At 44.4% G+C, this 18497-nt stretch overlaps 1 protein-coding gene across 2 annotated transcripts in view; it reads right to left on the reverse strand.

Annotated features, from left to right (window-relative positions):
• Positions 1-18497, reverse strand: part of RIMKLB (ribosomal modification protein rimK like family member B) — a 72511-nt gene that overhangs the window by 22887 nt on the left and 31127 nt on the right. Inside the window, exons 1-2 of one of the 2 annotated variants that reach the window (XM_081317594.1) lie at positions 1285-1448; positions 789-835 (exon numbers count right to left, since the gene is read on the reverse strand). The exons of the other annotated variant lie outside the window; for it this stretch is intronic. Coding sequence (XP_081173720.1) covers positions 789-798 — 10 coding nt within the window. The 5' untranslated portion in view covers positions 799-835; positions 1285-1448. Of the gene's footprint in view, positions 1-788; positions 836-1284; positions 1449-18497 lie in introns of those variants that run through there. 2 annotated transcript variants of the gene reach the window in all.

Raw genomic sequence — 18497 nt, forward strand, 5'->3', positions numbered from 1 at the left:
TTCAGGGTTTGGCAAGGCTTGCCTTCTCCGGCTGAGGGTGCACCTCCTTTTTCCTTCTTGGAGCCTAGGCATCCCTCAGACACTCTGCGGGGCCGACTTTCCTGTATGGTGTACTTCTGGAACTCCAACAGGTCAATCTCCACTTTGCAGGCCACTCAGAATCATGTCTCAGGTTCCGCTGCACCCTTTGGGGTATTCAGTTCTGGTATAGCTCTCAACCTAGTCCCCCTTGGAAGCAGGAGACCAGCATGCATTCAGGCCAGACAGGAAGGTGGCTTGCTAGGCTACAGAATTCCTGGATGTAGTCTGCCACCAGCCACTTTCCCTGCTTAAGGGTACAGATGCAGGATTCAGCATGCTGGGCCACTTTGGGATCCTCAAACTGCCCTTGCAGAATCTGCATGAATGCATCTAGGTCACCCAGCCTTTGCACCCCAGCATCATGCAGGGACACCAGCCATCCGGATGCACTGCCCTTCGGGTTGAATGCCACTGTGTGAACCTGGGCTGCATCGTCTGGATACATTCCCCCATAGTGCTCCATATGATACCATGTCTGGGCTAAGAAGTAAGCCAGTTTTTTTTCTACAAGATGGCGGCGTGTTCACATGCAGCAGCCCTGAGCTCCCGGTACTGGTGTGTGGTGATTGGATTAATGTGTGTATGGATGAGTGTGCACAGTGTAGTGCAAGGGGCTAAATTAGCCTACACACGTATAGAGCTGCTAAACATTGGGCTTGCAAGGCAATCTGGAATTACTAGCGATTTTCAGCAGTCCCATAACATACCTAACTGCATAGCAAGGCCTCCAGGATCTCCGTGGATTGTCTTCAGGCTGGGGAGGAGACAACGTAAGCGAAAGAGAAAGGAGCGAAAACAAAAACGTGGCTGCAGGGCTGGGATACTGAATCGGCTTAGAAAGCAGCCTCATAGACCAGCATTGCCAAGTCTTTTCTTGAGCAATGCCACATCCCTCATTCATAAAATTGACGAATTACAGCTGCAGTTGGCAGCAAGCAGGCTTCTCCGTGAATGTTGTGTGATGGTTGTCACGGAGACCTGGCTACATCCAGATGTACCGAATGCAGCAGTGGAGCTGACAAGCCGAGTCATTCACCGCTCTGACAGAGATAAAGGCTCCAGTAAGAGCAAAGGAGGAGGACTCTGTGTGTATATACATTGTGACTGGTGTGCCAATGGCAGATTAGTTTACACGTATTGTTCCCCAGATGTGAAACTGATGACTGTCATATGTAGGCCTTTTTATTTGCCTCGAGAAATTACCATGGTAATTATTACAGCTGTTTATGTTCCACCTGATGCCAATGTCAGCACGGCACTTTCCAAGCTGTATGACGTCATCACCAGGCAGCAGCAAACTCACCCAGAGGGCACTCTTGTCGTGGCTGGGGACTTCAATCAAGCTTGTCTGAAGACACTTCTCCCGAAGTTTGTACAGTATGTGCAAGTTCCCACCAGAAGGAAGAACACTTTAGACCATGTGTACTCCAATCTGAAACAGGCATACAGAGCATTCCCTCTCCCCCACCTGGGTACATCTGACCATCTTTCACTCCTGTTGTGACCAAAGTATGTCCCTCTCAGGAAAAGAACTCAGGCTGTCACGAAAAGGGTCAAAACCTGGCCAGTGGGTGCTCTCAGTCAGTTGCAGGACTGCTTTGAAACCACTGACTGGAGTGTATTTGAAGATCAAGACCTGAATGCATACACAGATGCCGTACTCTCTTATATTAGAACATGCACTGATAGTGTAACAACAGAAAAGTGCATTAGAGTTTATGGGAACTGCAAACCCCGGATGACTGCAGAGATACAAACACTCCTGAGAGCCCGGGATTCTGCCTTTAAGGCAGGGGACAGGGACACATACAGAGAGGCCAGGGCAAATCTCAGAAGAGGCATTAGGATGGCAAAACAGCAATACAAACACAAGGTGGAGAACCACCTAGCAGACAACAATCCGAGGCAAGTGTGGCAGGGACTGCAGCACTTAACCAACCACAAGGGCAGTACAAGGAGCATGGTTAACACCGATGCCTCGTTGGCTGAGGAGCTGAATATCTTCTTCGCTCGCTACGAGGTAAAAAGACCAGACCCTGTAGCCTCTGCTGGCCGGCCTTCTGATTTTCAGCAACTCACCCTATCTGAAGACCAAGTGAGAACTGAAGGCTGTGAATCCCAGCAAAGCCGTAGGCCCAGATGGGGTGCTGGGGATAGTGGTTAAGAACTGTGCCAACCAATTAGCAGGGGTCCTGACAAGGATTTTTAACATCTCCTTGCAAACAGCATGTGTACCATCATGCTTGAAAGCAGCTACCATTGTCCCAGTCCCCAAGAAAACTGCAGTTGAGTGCCTAAATGGCTACAGACCTGTTGCATTAACGTCTGTAGTCATGAAATGCTTTGAAAAACTGGTTCTCCAACATCTCAGGACATGCCTCCCACTGGATTTCAATAAACATCAATTTGCCTACAGGGGGAACAGGTTGACAGACGATACCATAGCTACTGCTTTACACTCTGTAGCAAGTCATCTTAAGAAACATGGAAGCTAAGTCAGGATGCTTTTTGTTGATTATAGCTTGGCTTTCAACACCATTTTGCCGAGCACTCTCATCGAGAAACTGACTGACTTGAAATTTTGCCCCTCCATCTGCGATAGGATTCAAGACTTTCTCAGGGACCGGTTACAAACAGTGAGGGTCGGGCCTGCTTTGTCCACACCCCTGAAGCTTTGCACCGGATTGCCACAGGGCTGCATGCTTAGCCCCTATCTGTACTCTTTGTACACATATGACTGTGTATCATCTGACCCATCTACTGCAATAATTAAGTTCACAGATGATACTACCATGGTGGGTCTTATTACAGGTGTGGATGAGACAGCATACAGGGCGGAGGTACAAAAACTATCCATATGGTGTTGTAACAACTTGCACCTGAACATCGGCAAGATGAAAGAGATGGTGCTAGACTTCCAGAGGAAAAAGGAGGAACCTGCCGCCCCACTTTACATCGGGGAGGACTGTGTGGAGAGTTTCCTCCTTTAAATTTCTGGGTGTCTACCTCTGCGAAGATCTGACCTGGAAAGTTAATACAACCCAGGTGGCCAGAAAGGCCTAACAGAGACTTCACTTTCTCAGCGTCTTGCAGAAGAACAGGGTAGAACAACGGCTAATGACCCTCTTTTACCGGTCTACTATAGAGAGCGTCCTCTCGTACTGCATTGTGGTTTGGTATGCTGGTCTGACAGCCGCGGATAGGAAAGCATTACAGAGGGTGGTGAGCACAGCACAAGACATTGTGGGCTGTCCCCTGACACCACTGGATGACATCGCCAGGGCTTGCTGCCTTGGAAGAGTGAGGAAAATTCTCAGGGAAGACTCACACCCTGGACAGTATCTCTTTACTCTCCTACCATCGGGTAGGAGATATAGTATAGCCAGCCGTACCAACAGGCTGAAGAACAGATTTTATCCATGGGCTGTTAGGCTTTTGAACGGGATATAATTTTATAAACTTTATGCATGATTGACTTGCGAGGCCGGTGTGTTATGCAATTAGCTCACATGGTGTAATAAGATGGAGGGTTTGTGTCACTCTAAGTTGGGGGTGGGGGCATGAAGGGAGGCTCAGCCAATCTCAATGTATACATTGCTGTACTTTGACAATAAAGGTTCGTTCTTATTCTTGTCCAGGTCCCCGTTAAACCGAACTGGGGGGGAGTGTTCGCTCATCTCTCATGATGCAAGTGGGCAGTAGGGCTGCTGCTGCTGCCCAGAGGAGAGGTGGAAGGGCCTCAACTCTCGCTTGAGCCATCGGGGTCACTCACTACCATGCATGGCAAAATCTGCTGCTACTGCTCCCTGCAAGGGGGATCCAATCGTTCTGGCAGGTTCTGGCACCACTGGCTGCAGGAGGGGAAGGGATGGGGTAGTTAGTGACTTCACTGCTTCAGTCTTGGCCTCAGTTGCTTTGGCTCCCGTGATGCTGCTCCCTTGATCTCCAGGCCTCTGAACCTCTCTCTCAGCTGCTCCATTAAGGGTGGCAGCAGGGCGCTTCCAGTCAACTGGCTCGTCCCTCTTGACTGGCCACCTTGCCTTCCATTTGCTTCCTCAGGTCACGATAAGTCCTGCGGGGATTAGGGGGTACTCAGCCTCTGCCGTCTTTCCTATATTCGCTACCCAGAGTGTCTTTGGTCCCTGGTACAGAGCATCTCGCAGTCATTCTCTTAAGCTCACCAACTGCGGCTCTGATTTTTCAGCCCTCAGTTTGGGACGCGTGCCCACCAGCTACACCCCTGCCCTGGTCTGCAGTATTGCCGGGGCTTCTTGAGCCAGGGACTCCTCCGGCTTCTTCCTCTCCTCCAATTCTTTGCCTGTTGCTGACATTTTTGGCCTCCTGGTGGGATCCAGGTAAGCAATACTGTTAGAACTGACTTATGTCAACTGTCCCATTGGCACATTCAACAAAAGAAACTCCCAGCTCTTTAGATTAACCAAGAGTGTAGCTTTATTAAAAAAATCCATCTAGGCATGGCAGAAGCAAAGTCAGTTCTGGGATTTTCCCCGTGAAAACCCATATAGGTAACTCCCTTTTCTCCTCCAGGCCACCCACGGTTCATAGTTCACAAACTATGCCTGCTTCGGTCAAAACATTCTTCATCACTTGGCCTTGTTAGATAATGTCTCCCTGGCAACAGATGGTTCACTTGCATTCAATAGCCTACATCCCACCCTTAGGAATTCACTACCCCCCTCCCATCACTGTTTGGTAAATCTGCGAGTGAAAGCAGGTACAGGCAACTATGTAGTTGTGCCAACTTTGACAACATGGAATAGTCCATCTGGATACAAGCAAAATTGACTACATCATAGTATATCACAGTAGCTCTGTCCTTCCTGATTGGACCCTCTTTGCTTTTAAACTGCTAGAGGCTGCTGGGAAAAGCTACAAAACTGTAAGTTAAGGAGAAGTGGGTGAAGGGGCACAGTAGCTGTGTCCTTGCTGATTGGACCCTCTTTGCTTTTAAACTGCTAGAGGCTGCTGAGAAAAGCTACAAAACTGTAAGCTAAGGAGAAGTGGGTGGAGGGGCACAGTAGCTGTGTACTTGCTGATTGGACCCTCTTTGCTTTTAAACTGCTAGAGGCTGCTGGGAAAAGCTACAGAAACTAAGTTAAGGAGAAGTGGGTAGAGGAGCACAGTAACTGTGTCCTTGCTGATTGGACCCTCTTTGCTTTTAAACTGCTAGAGGCTGCTGAGAAAAGCTACAGAAACTAAGTTAAGGAGAAGTGGGTGGAGGGGCACAGTAGCTGTGTCCTTGCTGCTTGGACCTTCTTTGCATTTAAACTGCTAGAGGCTGCTGGGAAAAGCTACAAAACTGTAAGTTAAGGAGAAGTGGGTGGAGGGGCACAGTAGCTGTGTCCTTGCTGATTGGACCCTCTTTGCTTTTAAACTGCTAGAGGCTGCTGAGAAAAGCTACAAAACTGTAAGTTAAGGAGAAGTGGGTGGAGGGGCACAGTAGCTGTGTCCTTGCTGATTGGACCCTCTTTGCTTTTAAACTGCTAGAGGCTGCTGGGAAAAGCTACAAAAACTAAGTTAAGGAGAAGTGGGTGGAGGGGCACAGTAGCTGTGTCCTTGCTGATTGGAACCTCACTGTCCCGGGCAATCTAAGAAAATAGGGGAACTTAGGCACCACACAAGTTATGTAGCAAGTAAACACAGGGTCAGTCATAAAGGACTCAAATGTCTGTACACCAATGCACAGAGTATGAACAGTAAGCAGGGTGAACTAGAAATTCAGGTAAATGAGGGCGGATATGATATTGTTGCCATTACAGAAACATGGTGGGACGAAACCCACAAATGGAACACACAGCTAGAGGGATTTAAATTATTGAAAAGAAATAGACTAAACTAAAGAGGAGGTGGAGTTGCTCTATATATAAGAAATAACTTTATCTCTACAGAAATAGAGCACAGCAATGATGAAAACTGTAAATTTGAATGTATTTGGGTCAATATAAAAGGGGGAAAAATGACATTGCCATAGGTGTATACTATAGGCCGCCCAACCAAACAGAGGAAATAGATGAACTTTTTGCTAGTCAGTTAACTAAGGTATGTAGGAAGCGCATCACAATAGTAATGGGGGACTTTAATTACCCTGATATCAACTGGGAGACAAATTCTGCACCAAGTGGAAGATCTAACAGATTCCTGACAAACCTAGCAGACAACTTTCTCTCCCAAAAAGTAGAGAAGGGAACTAGGGGATTAGCCATATTGGATTTAATTCTCACTAACAGAGATGAAATGATAGAAAGTGTCAAAGCCACAGGAACCTTGGGGGGAAGTGATCATGCAATATTGGAATTCAACATTATGGAAGCACAAGCAATAGAATACAGCCAAACTAGAATCTTGGACTTTAAAAGAGCTAATTTCAATAAACTTAGAGACCTTAGGAAGAATTCCATGGATGAGAATCCTAAAGGGGAAAACAACTCAAGAAGCTTGGGAAATTTTGAAAAGTGAGATAATAAAGGCCCAGTCTAGCACAATACCAACAAAGAAGAAAAATAACAGCTTTTAAAAGAAACCAGCATGGCTGCATAAAGAACTCTCTGATAAACTGAAAGATAAAAAGGACAAGTATAAGAAGTGGAAAGAGGGGCACATAACTAAGGCAGAATATCAGCAAACAGCCCGTGCCTGCAAAGATGAAGTGAGGGAAGCTAAGGCTCAAAATGAACTAAGGCTTGCAACCAAAGTCAAAAATAACAAAAAAAGCTTCTTTCAACATATAAGAGACAAGAAAAAAGTTAAGGAAATGATTGGTCCATTAGTGGGGGAAAGTGGCAACAAGGTGACAAGCAACAGGGAGAAAGCAGAACTATTTAACTCGTTTTTTGCATCTGTCTTTACACAAAGGGAAAAAACAGTCCAACCTACCAAAACCAGTGCCATAAAAAACAGAATAGAAATGTAAGTTAAGATAGGATAGGAAAGAAAATGGTACGTGAGCACCTGTCCAGCCTAGACAAGTTCAAATCACCAGGACCAGATGGATTACACCCCAAAGTTCTCAAGGAACTGGAAGACGTGATCTCAGAACCACTTAACTATATTTTTCAAACATCCTGGAGCACTGGGGAACTACCAGCGGACTGGAAGAGAGCTGATGTAGTTCCCATCTTCAAAAAAGGGAAAAAAATAGATCCAGGAAACTACAGACCTATCAGCCTGACCTCAATACCTGGGAAGATTCTGGAAAAGATAATCAAACAACAAATCAGCGAACACCTTGATGCGAACAAAGTTATCACTAAAAGCCAACATGGGTTTGTCAAAAACAGATCGTGCCAGACAAACCTTATTGCATTCTTTGACCAAGTGACAAAACTAGTGGACCAGAGGAATGCTGTAGATATAATTTACTTGGATTTCAGTAAGGCATTTGATAAAGTAGATCACAACCTACTACTTGATAAGATAGAAAAATGTGGGTTAGATAGCATCACCACCAGATGGATTCGTAGCTGGCTGACAGGCCGTACTCAGCGTGTGGTCCTCAATGGAACTGCATCTACATGGAAGGAAGTGTGTAGTGGGGTGCCCCAGGGCTCTGTTCTGGGCCCAGTGCTCTTCAACATCTTCATTAACGATTTGGATGAGGGGATAGATGGGGAACTCATCAAATTTGCAGATGACACCAAGCTGGCAGGAATAGCCAATACTCCAGAAGACAGGCTTAAGATACAGGAGGATCTGGACAGACTCGAACACTGGGCACTATCTAACAAAATGAAATTCAATTGTGAAAAAAGTAAGGTTCTGCATTTAGGCAGGAAAAATCAAATGCACAGGTATAGTATAGGTGGTACCTTGCTCGATAGTAGTAACTGTGAGAGGGATCTTGGAGTCCTAGTGGACAATCACTTAAATATGAGCCAGCAGTGTGCTGCAGCTGCCAAAAAAGCCAACACAGTGCTAGGCTGCATTAACAGAGGGATAGAATCAAGATCACGTGAAGTACTAATACCACTTTACCATGCCTTGGTAAGGCCACACCTGGAATACTGCATCCAGTTTTGGTCACCACGATGTAAAAAAGATGTTGAGACTCTAGAAAGAGTACAGAGAAGAGCAATAAAGATGATTGGGGGACTGGAGGCTAAAACATATATGAACGGTTGCTGGAATTGGGTATGTGTAGTTTAATGAAGAGAAGGGTGAGGGGTGACATGATAGCAGTGTTCCAATATCTCAGGGGCTGCCACAAAGAAGAAGGAGCCAGGCTGTTCTCCAGAGCACCTGAGAGCAGGACAAGAAGCAATGGATGGAAACTAGTCAAGGAGAAAAGCAACCTAGAACTAAGGAGAAATTTCCTGACAGTTAGAACAATTAATCAGTGGAACAACCTGCCTCCAGAAGTGGTGAATGCTCCAACACTGGAAGTTTTTAAGAAGAGACTGGACAGCCATTTGTCTGAAATGGTATAGGGTTTCCTGCCTTAGATGACCTCCAAGGTCCCTTCCAAATTATTATTATTATTATTATTATTATTATTATTATTATTATTATTATTATTATTATTATTATTATTATTATTATTATATCAAGTGATAAAGCCATATTGTGTAATTATATTAACATTATTGTTTTAACATAGAATGGTATGAGCTAAAGTGAAGTCAAAAAAGGATATGAAAATGATAAAAATAGTGATAAACTGTTAAGAGAACAGCGATTTTGAGATTAATCTATCAAATGGCTTTGCTCTAGTGCAAAATTTAGAAGAGATGAACATCACAGACCAAAATGAACAACTAGTCAAAAATATCCTTGAATCTGCTACATCTGTAGCACTACCAGAAAAACACTTTGTACAGTCAAAAATCTCTGATTAAACTATTGATTTAATGAAAAAACAACAGACAGTGAAGAATACTGGAAGTTTCACTAATAAACTGGAGTACATTGAACTTTGCAAAACGATAAGAAAACATATCTAAGAAGAAATGTGTTAGTTTAATGTGAAGCTTATGAAAAAGGCAATTGAAGAAAACAAAGGGATTAATAGAGCAAAATGCAAGCTTATAAATACAAGAAAGAAAGTTTTTGTATTAGAACATGAAGATGGCTCTGTGCGTAGAATAATACAGGAAATGTTAGAAATAATTGGAAAATTCTATTTAAAGCTATACAAAGATCAAGATCACTGAAAAGTAACAACACCCATGAAAGAGGAAATACCAGATATCTTAGTGGAGGAAGTGCCATAAAATCAATGAAAAATGGCAAACATTTGGGAAATTACTGTTACGGCTGAAATGCTGAAAGCTGGTGGTTACAGTTTACACAAGATATTAGTAAAACGATACTCGAGATGCCTCAGAGAAGACAAAATACCTTATGCATGGAAACATGCTGAAGCAATAGACAGGATCTGAGGGATTCCCTTACAGATCGGTATTTTAAAGTGTCCCTAAGCAAATCCCATCTCACAGTTCATCCGGGCGGTGTAGACCGGCAAATCCCCAGGTGTTAAGTTTATCAATGGGAAAAGAAAAATAAGATCAGTCCGGCTCCGTTTGTGCATGATCATTCCACAGCTCTTCACACCTCATTTTGAGGACGGAAAAATAAACCAGATCCCGGAGGTTTGTATCTCCACCCCCCCCCCCGCCTTTTTCCTAGCTGCCCGGTAAGGAAGAAGAGGTTCAGAGAGATGCATAGTATAGCAGGCAATTTGTTACATTGTAATGGATAGCAGACATGAAGGCAAATAAACAAAAGGTTACATTGTGGTTAATAGAGGAAGTGAAAGCAATAAAATCCACATGTATATCCCCTCTCTCCCTTGGGAGTATGGCAGAATCCAGGGAAAGGTGCAATTTGGTTTTAGATTAGAGGAGATAGTTAGAAATGAAATATAAATGGATTCTGACAAGAACGTTTTATTAAGGAAACAAAGTATCAGCACATAGTTGAACCCAAGACTAAAGTTCCCTCCCCGATACAAAGTAAGTTGCTATTCCCACCCCAGAAAGGCCGTCATAAATCACATTCACCAATTAATCTAAAATGCTCCCCACTTTACAGCCCGCCAAAACTTTACCTAGAATTGACTTTGAAGCTCACCCAGCTGCAATTGTTTAGGCTAACTTAAAAAGCTCAAGCTTTCCTCTCATCCCCCGCTTCTACATCTGAGAATCCCAAGCAACAGAAAAAGCTCTACTAAAGGTAAAATGGCTGCAATTTAATTGTCACAGCATTGACATCCGGCCACCCTTAACAAAAAGGAGAAGTCCTGCAAATCAAACAAAGGCATAGGTTAGGGATTCCCCCTAAGTCTATCAGCTTTTACATCAGTACACTTTACCCAAGTGGCCTCTGATAATGGGTAGCCTTTCCATTGCACCAAGCATTGCAATCTCCCCTTGTACAATCTAGCATCGAGAATTATGTTTCACTTCGTAATGAGTCTCCCCAGCCACCACAAGTGGTCCAGGAGCTTTCTTGGGAGGGGGTCTTAGAGTTGATTCCCTGAAAGGTTTTAACAAACTGCAGGGAAACACAGAGTGAATCTTCCCTAAAAGCTGGGGAACCTTCAATTCTACAGTAACTTGGGTTTAGAACTCACACTACGGGGAAAGGACCCAGGTATTTCAGTCCCAATTTTTTGCTAGGCAATTAAATACTTAGTGGACAGATAAACCTTTCCCCTTACTCAAAATGACTGCTGGGGAGCCCTTATCAGCTTGTTTTTAATACATTTCTGAAGCTTTTTTCAGTGCTTTCTTGGCATTGTCCCACTCCCTTCCAAGCTGCCACCCATTGGTCTAATATCTGAGAGGCCAGGGGATCTTAGGGGTATTCAGGCATGGGGATAAAATCCCTTCCAGTGGCAATCTTAAAAGGCGTGAAACCGGTGCTACTGTGGACTGTGTTGTTGTAGTCCATTTCAGCGAATGGGGGGTCAGTCCAGTTCATCTGATGGTAATCCACAAAGCACCTAAGATATTGTTTCACCATTGCGTTAGCTTTTTCAGCCACCTCATTCATAGATGGGTGAAAAGCCAATGACAGTTCTTGTGTTGAAACATTTATTTTCAGAAAGTTTCTCCAGAATTTTGCCATAAATTGCACTGCCCAGTCAAAGATTACCTGCTTTGGCGCACCGTGTAATTGGAAAATGTGTTTAAGGAACATCTTAGCCAATTTCTGGGCTGATGGGAGGCCGGAGCAGGTGATGAAATGAGCCTGCTTTCAAAAAAGATCAATCACTGTTGAAATTAACGCATTTCCTGTGCTTTCAGGTAACTCAATGATAAACTCCATAGCGTTCTCTTCCCAGGGTTGGGAAGGGTCCACAACAGGTTGCAACAGTCCAGGGGGCTTCCCTGGATTTTTTTTCACAGTAGCACAAACTCTGCAGCTTTTGACATAGTTCTCCACATCATTCTTCAAGCCTGGCCACCAAAATTGCCTCCGAATTAAATGCAGCATTTTTAAGTAACCAAAGTTACAAGCCTGTTTTACATCAGGGCTGCGCTGGAGAGCTTGGAGTCTGAGTCACTCAGGCAGATATAATTTTCCTCCCTTGTAAGCCAACCCATCCCTATGGGTCAGGATGCCTTGATTTATCCTTAAACCACTGATTGTTAATTAATTCTTGCTTTAACTTCTTTGTCACAGGATTGGCGGGGTTAGGAGTTTCTGCAGATTGAAGGTTCGGTGGGTTAATTTGAGAAATAACCTGAGGTGCAGGCATGATAGAATCTATGACTTGCTCGCGCTGGCTCTTATACTGGGGCAGTCTGAATAGGGCATCGGCCAAGAAATTCTTTCCACCCAGTATGTATCTTAGGGCGAAGTTAAAACAATTAAAATACTGTGCCCAACGTACCTGTTTGGGAGATAGTTTACAGGGAGTTTTCAATGCCTCTAAGTATTTATGATCAGTCCATACTTTAAAAGGCACCTTGCTCCTCTCTAGGTAGTAACGCCATGTCAACAAAGCCCATCGAATCACAAAGGCTTCTTTTTTCCAAACAGCCCATCTTTGATCAGCAACGGTGAACTTTTTTGAAGTCTAAGCACAGGATTGTAAAATCCTGTCACTATTTTTCTGCAAAAGTACAGCTCCTACAGCCACATCATTGGCATTGGCTTGAATAACAAATGGCTCCTCTGGGTAGGGGTGCTTTAAGACTGGTTCAGCAGCAAATAGTCTTTTTAAGTTCTCAAAGGAAGTTTGGCATTCCATAGTCCATTGTAGTGGCTGACCAGGTCGTGGTTTCCCATCTTTATCCATTTTTAAACAGTTCTGTCAGGGGTAAAGCAATCTCAGCAAATGATGGGATGAACTGACGGTAGAAATTGGTGAACCCCAGTAAGCTTTGCAGCTGTTTTCAGGTTTTCAGAGGTTGCCATTCAATTACAGCCTTCACTTTGGCAGGATCCATCTCAATGCCCTCATTGGAAATCCTATAGCCCAAATAGTCCAAACGTGTCTAATGAAATTCGCACTTTGACAGTTTGACGTAGAGTCTAGTGCTTAGCAGTTTTTTCAACACCTCTCGCACTAAACTCACATGGTCTACCATATTCTCAGTATAGATTAAGATGTCATCAAGATACCCATGTACAGATGATCGTGTAGCACCTGGTTAATCAGCTGCATAAACACAGCAGGAGCTCCTTGTAATCCAAATGGCGTAACTTTCAATTGATAGCTGCCCAAAGGGCTGTTAAAAGCAGTTTTTCATTCATCACCCTCTCTTATTCTTACGTGGTAATATGCCTCTCTCAGATCTAATTTAGTAAAAATTCCCCCTTTCACTAGATGGGTTAACAAATTTTTCAGTAGAGGAAGGGGGTACATATTTTCCATGCTCACGCAGTTGAGCCCCTTATAATTAATGCAGAGGTGGAGTGACCCATCTTTCTTTTCTTTGAATAGTACTGGGGCTGCCACTTGGGATTTTGCTGGCTCAATGAATGCTCTGGCCAAATTCTTGTCAATGTATTGCCACAACTCCTCCACCTCAAGGGGGTCATTGCATACATTTTCGGCTTTGGCAACTTTGCTCCTGGTAAAATCTCGATGATGCAGTCATTCGGTCTGTGGGGTGGCAGGACATAGCATTCTTTTCCACTAAACACTTCTGCCAGGTCTTGATATCCGCTGGGGATGAGTGGTTCTCCAGGCAGTGGGATGGTGGCAATTTTTATTGTGTTAGCCGGCAGCTCCGTCTCACCGCTAACACCAAAGGAGGAACTGGGAGGGGACGGCCCTATGGGCAATCTCAGGGTTCTCATCCCCTTTTCCCACCAGATATTTGGGAATGTCTAGCCAAGCTAGGCCTAGAATCACTGTTTCATTTTCAGACCCACCACAAAACGGATGAGGTCCCAATGTTCACCTATTTCCAGCCACACTGGCTCAGTTAGGTGAGTGACTAGGGTTCTTCCCACTAAAGACCCATCTGCCTATTCAAACTTCATGAGTTTGGAGAGCAATCTCGCCCGAATACTTAAATTTCAGAGCAATTGGCAAGCTGATAATGCATCGTGAGCACCCCGAATCTACCAGTACCCGTAAGTCCATTTGAATTCCTGTTTTAGGAACTATACGTTTGGCCAAAAGGGGAAAAGGTGGAATAGGTCAACTCACCATCAGGTCATTCTCTTCTTTGTCATCGCTGTTATAAGGAGCCAATGCGGTGCCTGAATCAGCTGGGGTTTTGACTCTCTCTTGAATGGGCGAGGTGACCTGGGCAACTGGTTCCTGCGTGACCCAATTTGATTCTCCCTGGGAGATGGCTGGGTTACTTTTCTTTTCTTCAGTGGGGCTCAGCCACCTCTCTGCTGGAGGAACGGGACAGGGCAAGCCACTGCCCAGTGACCCGGATGGCCACATCTAAAACATTTGATTGGTGGGGCTGAAGAAAGTCTAGGACAGGGGTCAGCAACCTGAAACAGTGAAAGAGCCAACTGGAACCGTTTCCCTCACAAAAGGAAAAACTGGGAGCAGCAAAAAAAATGTGTGTGCATGCACGTAGATGCGCACATGTGCAGAACAGGGTTTGAAGAGTGGAGCCAAGGTGAGATATGCACCTACCCTGCATATTTAAATTGATTGGTTGAACTTTTTTAGTCCCACTTTTTTTTCGGGGGGACTACACATAGCAGAGGACTGGGAGCCACAGGAGACGGCTGAAAGAGCCGCATGTGGCTCCGGAGTCGTGGGTTGCAGACCTGTGGTCTAGGAGGTTCCATAGCACCTGCTGCTGGAGGTCGTCGAGGTGGTGGTCGTCTCGCTGGTTCTGACCTCAGTCTCAGTGCAGGAGTTGTTGGCTTCTTATAATGGGTCAGGTCGATGTCCATCTTTACTGCCACTCAGTACCTCTCCTGCAGTTGGTCAAGAATCCCACGATAAATACAGGCTTGAAACAGATTAGTGTTCAGGCCATTCTTGAAATGGTGCACCAGGGATTGTTCTGGCCACCACTCAATACGACCCGTGACCCTCCGGAATTCACGCACATATTCCTTCTCTAGTCTACCTGCCAGTTTCACTTCATTAATGTCCTTCTCTGCCTGCAGAGCTATGGATTCATCCTTGAACCTGGCTCTTAGCCCTTGGATGAATAGGTTGTAGTCCCATAACTCCGGCATCTGTTTGTTGTGCAAGCTATTCAGCCACTCCAATGCCTCCCCCTACAGGTTTGCCGTTATGACATCGACCATCGCAGCAGGGTTCGGGTAGGCGTTGGCATTTCGGTTCATGTAGGAACGCATTTGGTTAAAAAAGAAAGTTAACTTTTCAGGGTCTTCGCCAAAAGTGGATTTAAAAGTGGAGGTGTTACAGGTTGTTGCCTGTCTAGCAAGGCGTGCAGCTATCCATACTGTTGCATCAGGCCATGTTGAATGCCCCCTGCCTGATCAATACCTTGGCATTGGCCTTAGGCTGGTGTAGCGTTGGTGACGGTATTTAGGGCTCCGTTGCCAATGGTGGGGCTCAGAGCTTCGACGGTGATAGTGACGGTCCAGGCTATCCCAGTATCGGTGACGATCAGGGCTCTCTCTGCACTGGTGATAGTCTGGGCTATGGTGGCATGGGCAGCAGTCAGGGCTTGCATAGGAGTGGCGTCGCTAGGGGCTAACATACTGCTCTCGATGCCTTTGGCTGTCACGTCACCAGTGGCCGTCAGGACTCAGCGACTGCTGCCAATGGTCGGGGCTAGCATACTGCTGCCGATGATCCGGGCTTCTCCTCTGCACTGGGCTTGAGGTTAAAGCTGTTGGCTTCGTTTATCGGGAAGCAGCCCTGGCCCCACCGATGGGACTGCGGCTTCTCCTGGACTGGGAATGGTCTCAGAGGTGCCTGTCATCTCGCTCACTGGTCAGCAACGGGCAGGTGGCCTGCTCCTTGCTTCCCACGTCTAGGCCTTCAAATATCTCCCTTAGATGCTTGACTGACTGGCTTTGGACTGTTGTCAGATACTTCCACTCACCCAACTCATCCAATGGCGCCACCCACTTAGCTGCTCTATGATCAGGACAGTGTGACTTCTGGGAGGCAATCAGTGGAAATTCAACTTCAGCAGCCTTTGAAGAACTCTTCTTCAGCTGGGCCATCTCTGAACACCATGAGTCTCCGCTGGGCAGGGTCCAATCTGATGACCAGATGTGCTCTCGGGTCTTTGGTCTCGCTCCTGTCACTAGAGTCTCTGAAACCACACTCTATCGGTGCAATGGCCTGCGCTCCATCCACAAATATAGCAGCTGTGGTTGTGCTGGTGACAGGTTCCTCCTTCTCTCCATTTTGGGATCTTCCCTGAGTCTTTGTCAGCCTCCCTTCTGCTTTGGGTAGGTGACTGGAGCTCAGGACCCCATAAATTTAAAGAAAGAGTGAGTCTTGGGTTAATGTCATGGTTCCAATAGATGAAACCAATTAAAAGAACTTCAAGGCAAGGATTTCTTCCTTAAAGAACATTTTATTCCGGAAACAAAGTATCGGCACTTATATAGTTGTACCCAAGACTAAACATCCCTCCCCCGATACAAACTAACAAGTTGCAATTCCCACCCCAGAAAGGCCATCATAAATCACATTCACCAATTAATCTAAAATCCTCCCTACTTTACAGCTCCCCAAAACTTTATCTAGAATTGACCTTGAAGCTCACCCAGCTGCAATTGTTTAGGCTAACTTAAAAAGTTCAAGCATTCCTCCCATCCCCCCTTCTACATCTGAGAATCCCAAGCAACAAAAAAGCACAAGTAAAAAGTAAAATGGCTGCAATTTCTTGTCACAGCACTGACAATTAAGCATAATTTTGAAGAACAACCTTCCCCTATGCCTGAAAAGTTTTTGATCAGTATGTGCTACTTGCTCTAACATATGCCAGTGAAACATAGACACTTGCCTCACAGTTGATATAAAAGATAAGAGTGGTGCAAAGAGCCAAGGAAAGATACATACTCAGCATTACAAGACAAGAGAGAAAGACCTGCACATGGATTAAATAAAAAAACAAAAGTATATGATATCATCAAGAGAGTAAAACAATTGAAATGGAAATGGGAGTCACATAGCAAGAAGAACTGATGGCAGATGGACTAAGGTAGTTATAGAATGGATCCCACTTGATAAAAAGCCTCCATGAAAGAGACCTAAAACAAGATGGAGCAAGGACATCAGTAAGTATCCCGGCTCAATAGGCGAAAGAAAGCTCAGGATCCTATTGGTTGGAAACATGTGGAAGAGGCCTTTATCCTGCAGTGGATAGACAATGGCTAAAATGATGATGATGAACACAGAACAAAGGGTTGGAGGGGACCTTGGAAGTCTTCTAGTACAACCCCTATTCAAGCAGGGGACCCTATATCATTCTGGACAAATGGCTGTCCAACCTGTTAGGAGGAAGGAACACTCACAACTACTGGAGGTAAGCAATCTCATTGATTAATTCTTCTCACTGTCTGGAAGTTTCTCTTTAATTCTACTTTGGATGTCTCTTTGATAATCTTCTGTTATTTCTTGTCCTGCCCGTCAGGTGCTTTGAAGAATAGGCCGACACCCTCTTTTCTGTGACAGCTCTTCAAATATTGGAAGACTGCTACTATATCATCCCTAGTCATCCTCTTCGATAGATTAGACATACCAAGTTCCTGCAACCATTTACAGTATCACATGATTTAACCTTCAGATGCTATATCATCTTTGTTGCTCTTTACACACTTTTTAGAATCTCAGCACTTTTTTATGCATTGTGGTGACTAGAACTGGACACAGTATTCCAAGTGTAGTCCTACTAGTATACCATAACATGGCATTATCATTTCACATGATCTTAATACTTTCTCTGTTGATGCAATCTAGGGCTATACTGGTTTTTTTGGCAGCTGCAGTATACTGCTGGCTCATACCTAAGTGGTGGTTCACTAGGCCACCAAATCTCTCTCACTGGTATTGAGCTGGATATCACCTATTCTACAGTTGCAAGAAAAAGTATGTGAACCCTGTCCGGAAGTGGTTAGATATTGGATGAGGATCCAAAAATGGATAGAGGAAATCACAGGGTGTTTAGTTGATCTTAAACCACAGACCTATCTGCTTGGCTCCAGGCCTGGAAATATTAAGAAGGAAATATGGTATTTGGTTTTACATATCTTAACGGCGGCAAGGATGGGGTATGCTCAATTTTGGAAGGCAAATCATACCCCGCCGGATGAAGTTATAATTAGGAGAATACTTGATTGTGCAGAAGCAGACACATTGACCAAGAAGTTGAAGGGTAAAGAAGAGACACCAGCATTTCTATCATGGAATAAATGGTATATTTGGATGGATAAAAGATTAAAGAAATGAGGGTGGCTTGGAGGTTGGTCAAAAATGAAGTGATATAGTCTTTGTTAATGAATAAGCTTTGGAGTTGGATGGTTATAAGAGACTTAATGAGTGGAATATAATTGTTAGTTTAGAAGTAGATATAATGTGAAATTTTTGAAATGGTTTTCAATTTTTCGATTTCTTCGTTTTTTGTATATTGTAAATGTTTTTTTTTGTCTTTGTTGGTGTATGGTGTGTTTTTAACACGAAATGTAAATAAAGATTTTTTTTTAAAAAAAAGTATGTGAACCCTTTCGGATTATGTGGTTTTTTGCATGAATTGGCCATAAAATGCACTCTAAACGTCATGTAAATCACAACAATAGAATAACACAGTCTGCTTAAAATAATACTACACAAACATTACCTGTTGTCATGTTTTAATTGAACATAAGATGGAAACATTCACAGTGCAGGGTGGAAAAAGTATGTGAACCTTTGGACTTAATAACTGGTTGATCCTCCTTTGGCAGCAATAACCTCAACCAAATGTTTCCTGTAGTTCCAGATCAGATCTGCACAACGATCTGGAGTAATTTTGGACCACTCCTCTTCACAAAACTGTTTC

Source organism: Vipera berus (assembly GCF_964194415.1).
Source record: "Vipera berus genome assembly, chromosome: 2".
NCBI lineage: Eukaryota > Metazoa > Chordata > Lepidosauria > Squamata > Viperidae > Vipera > Vipera berus.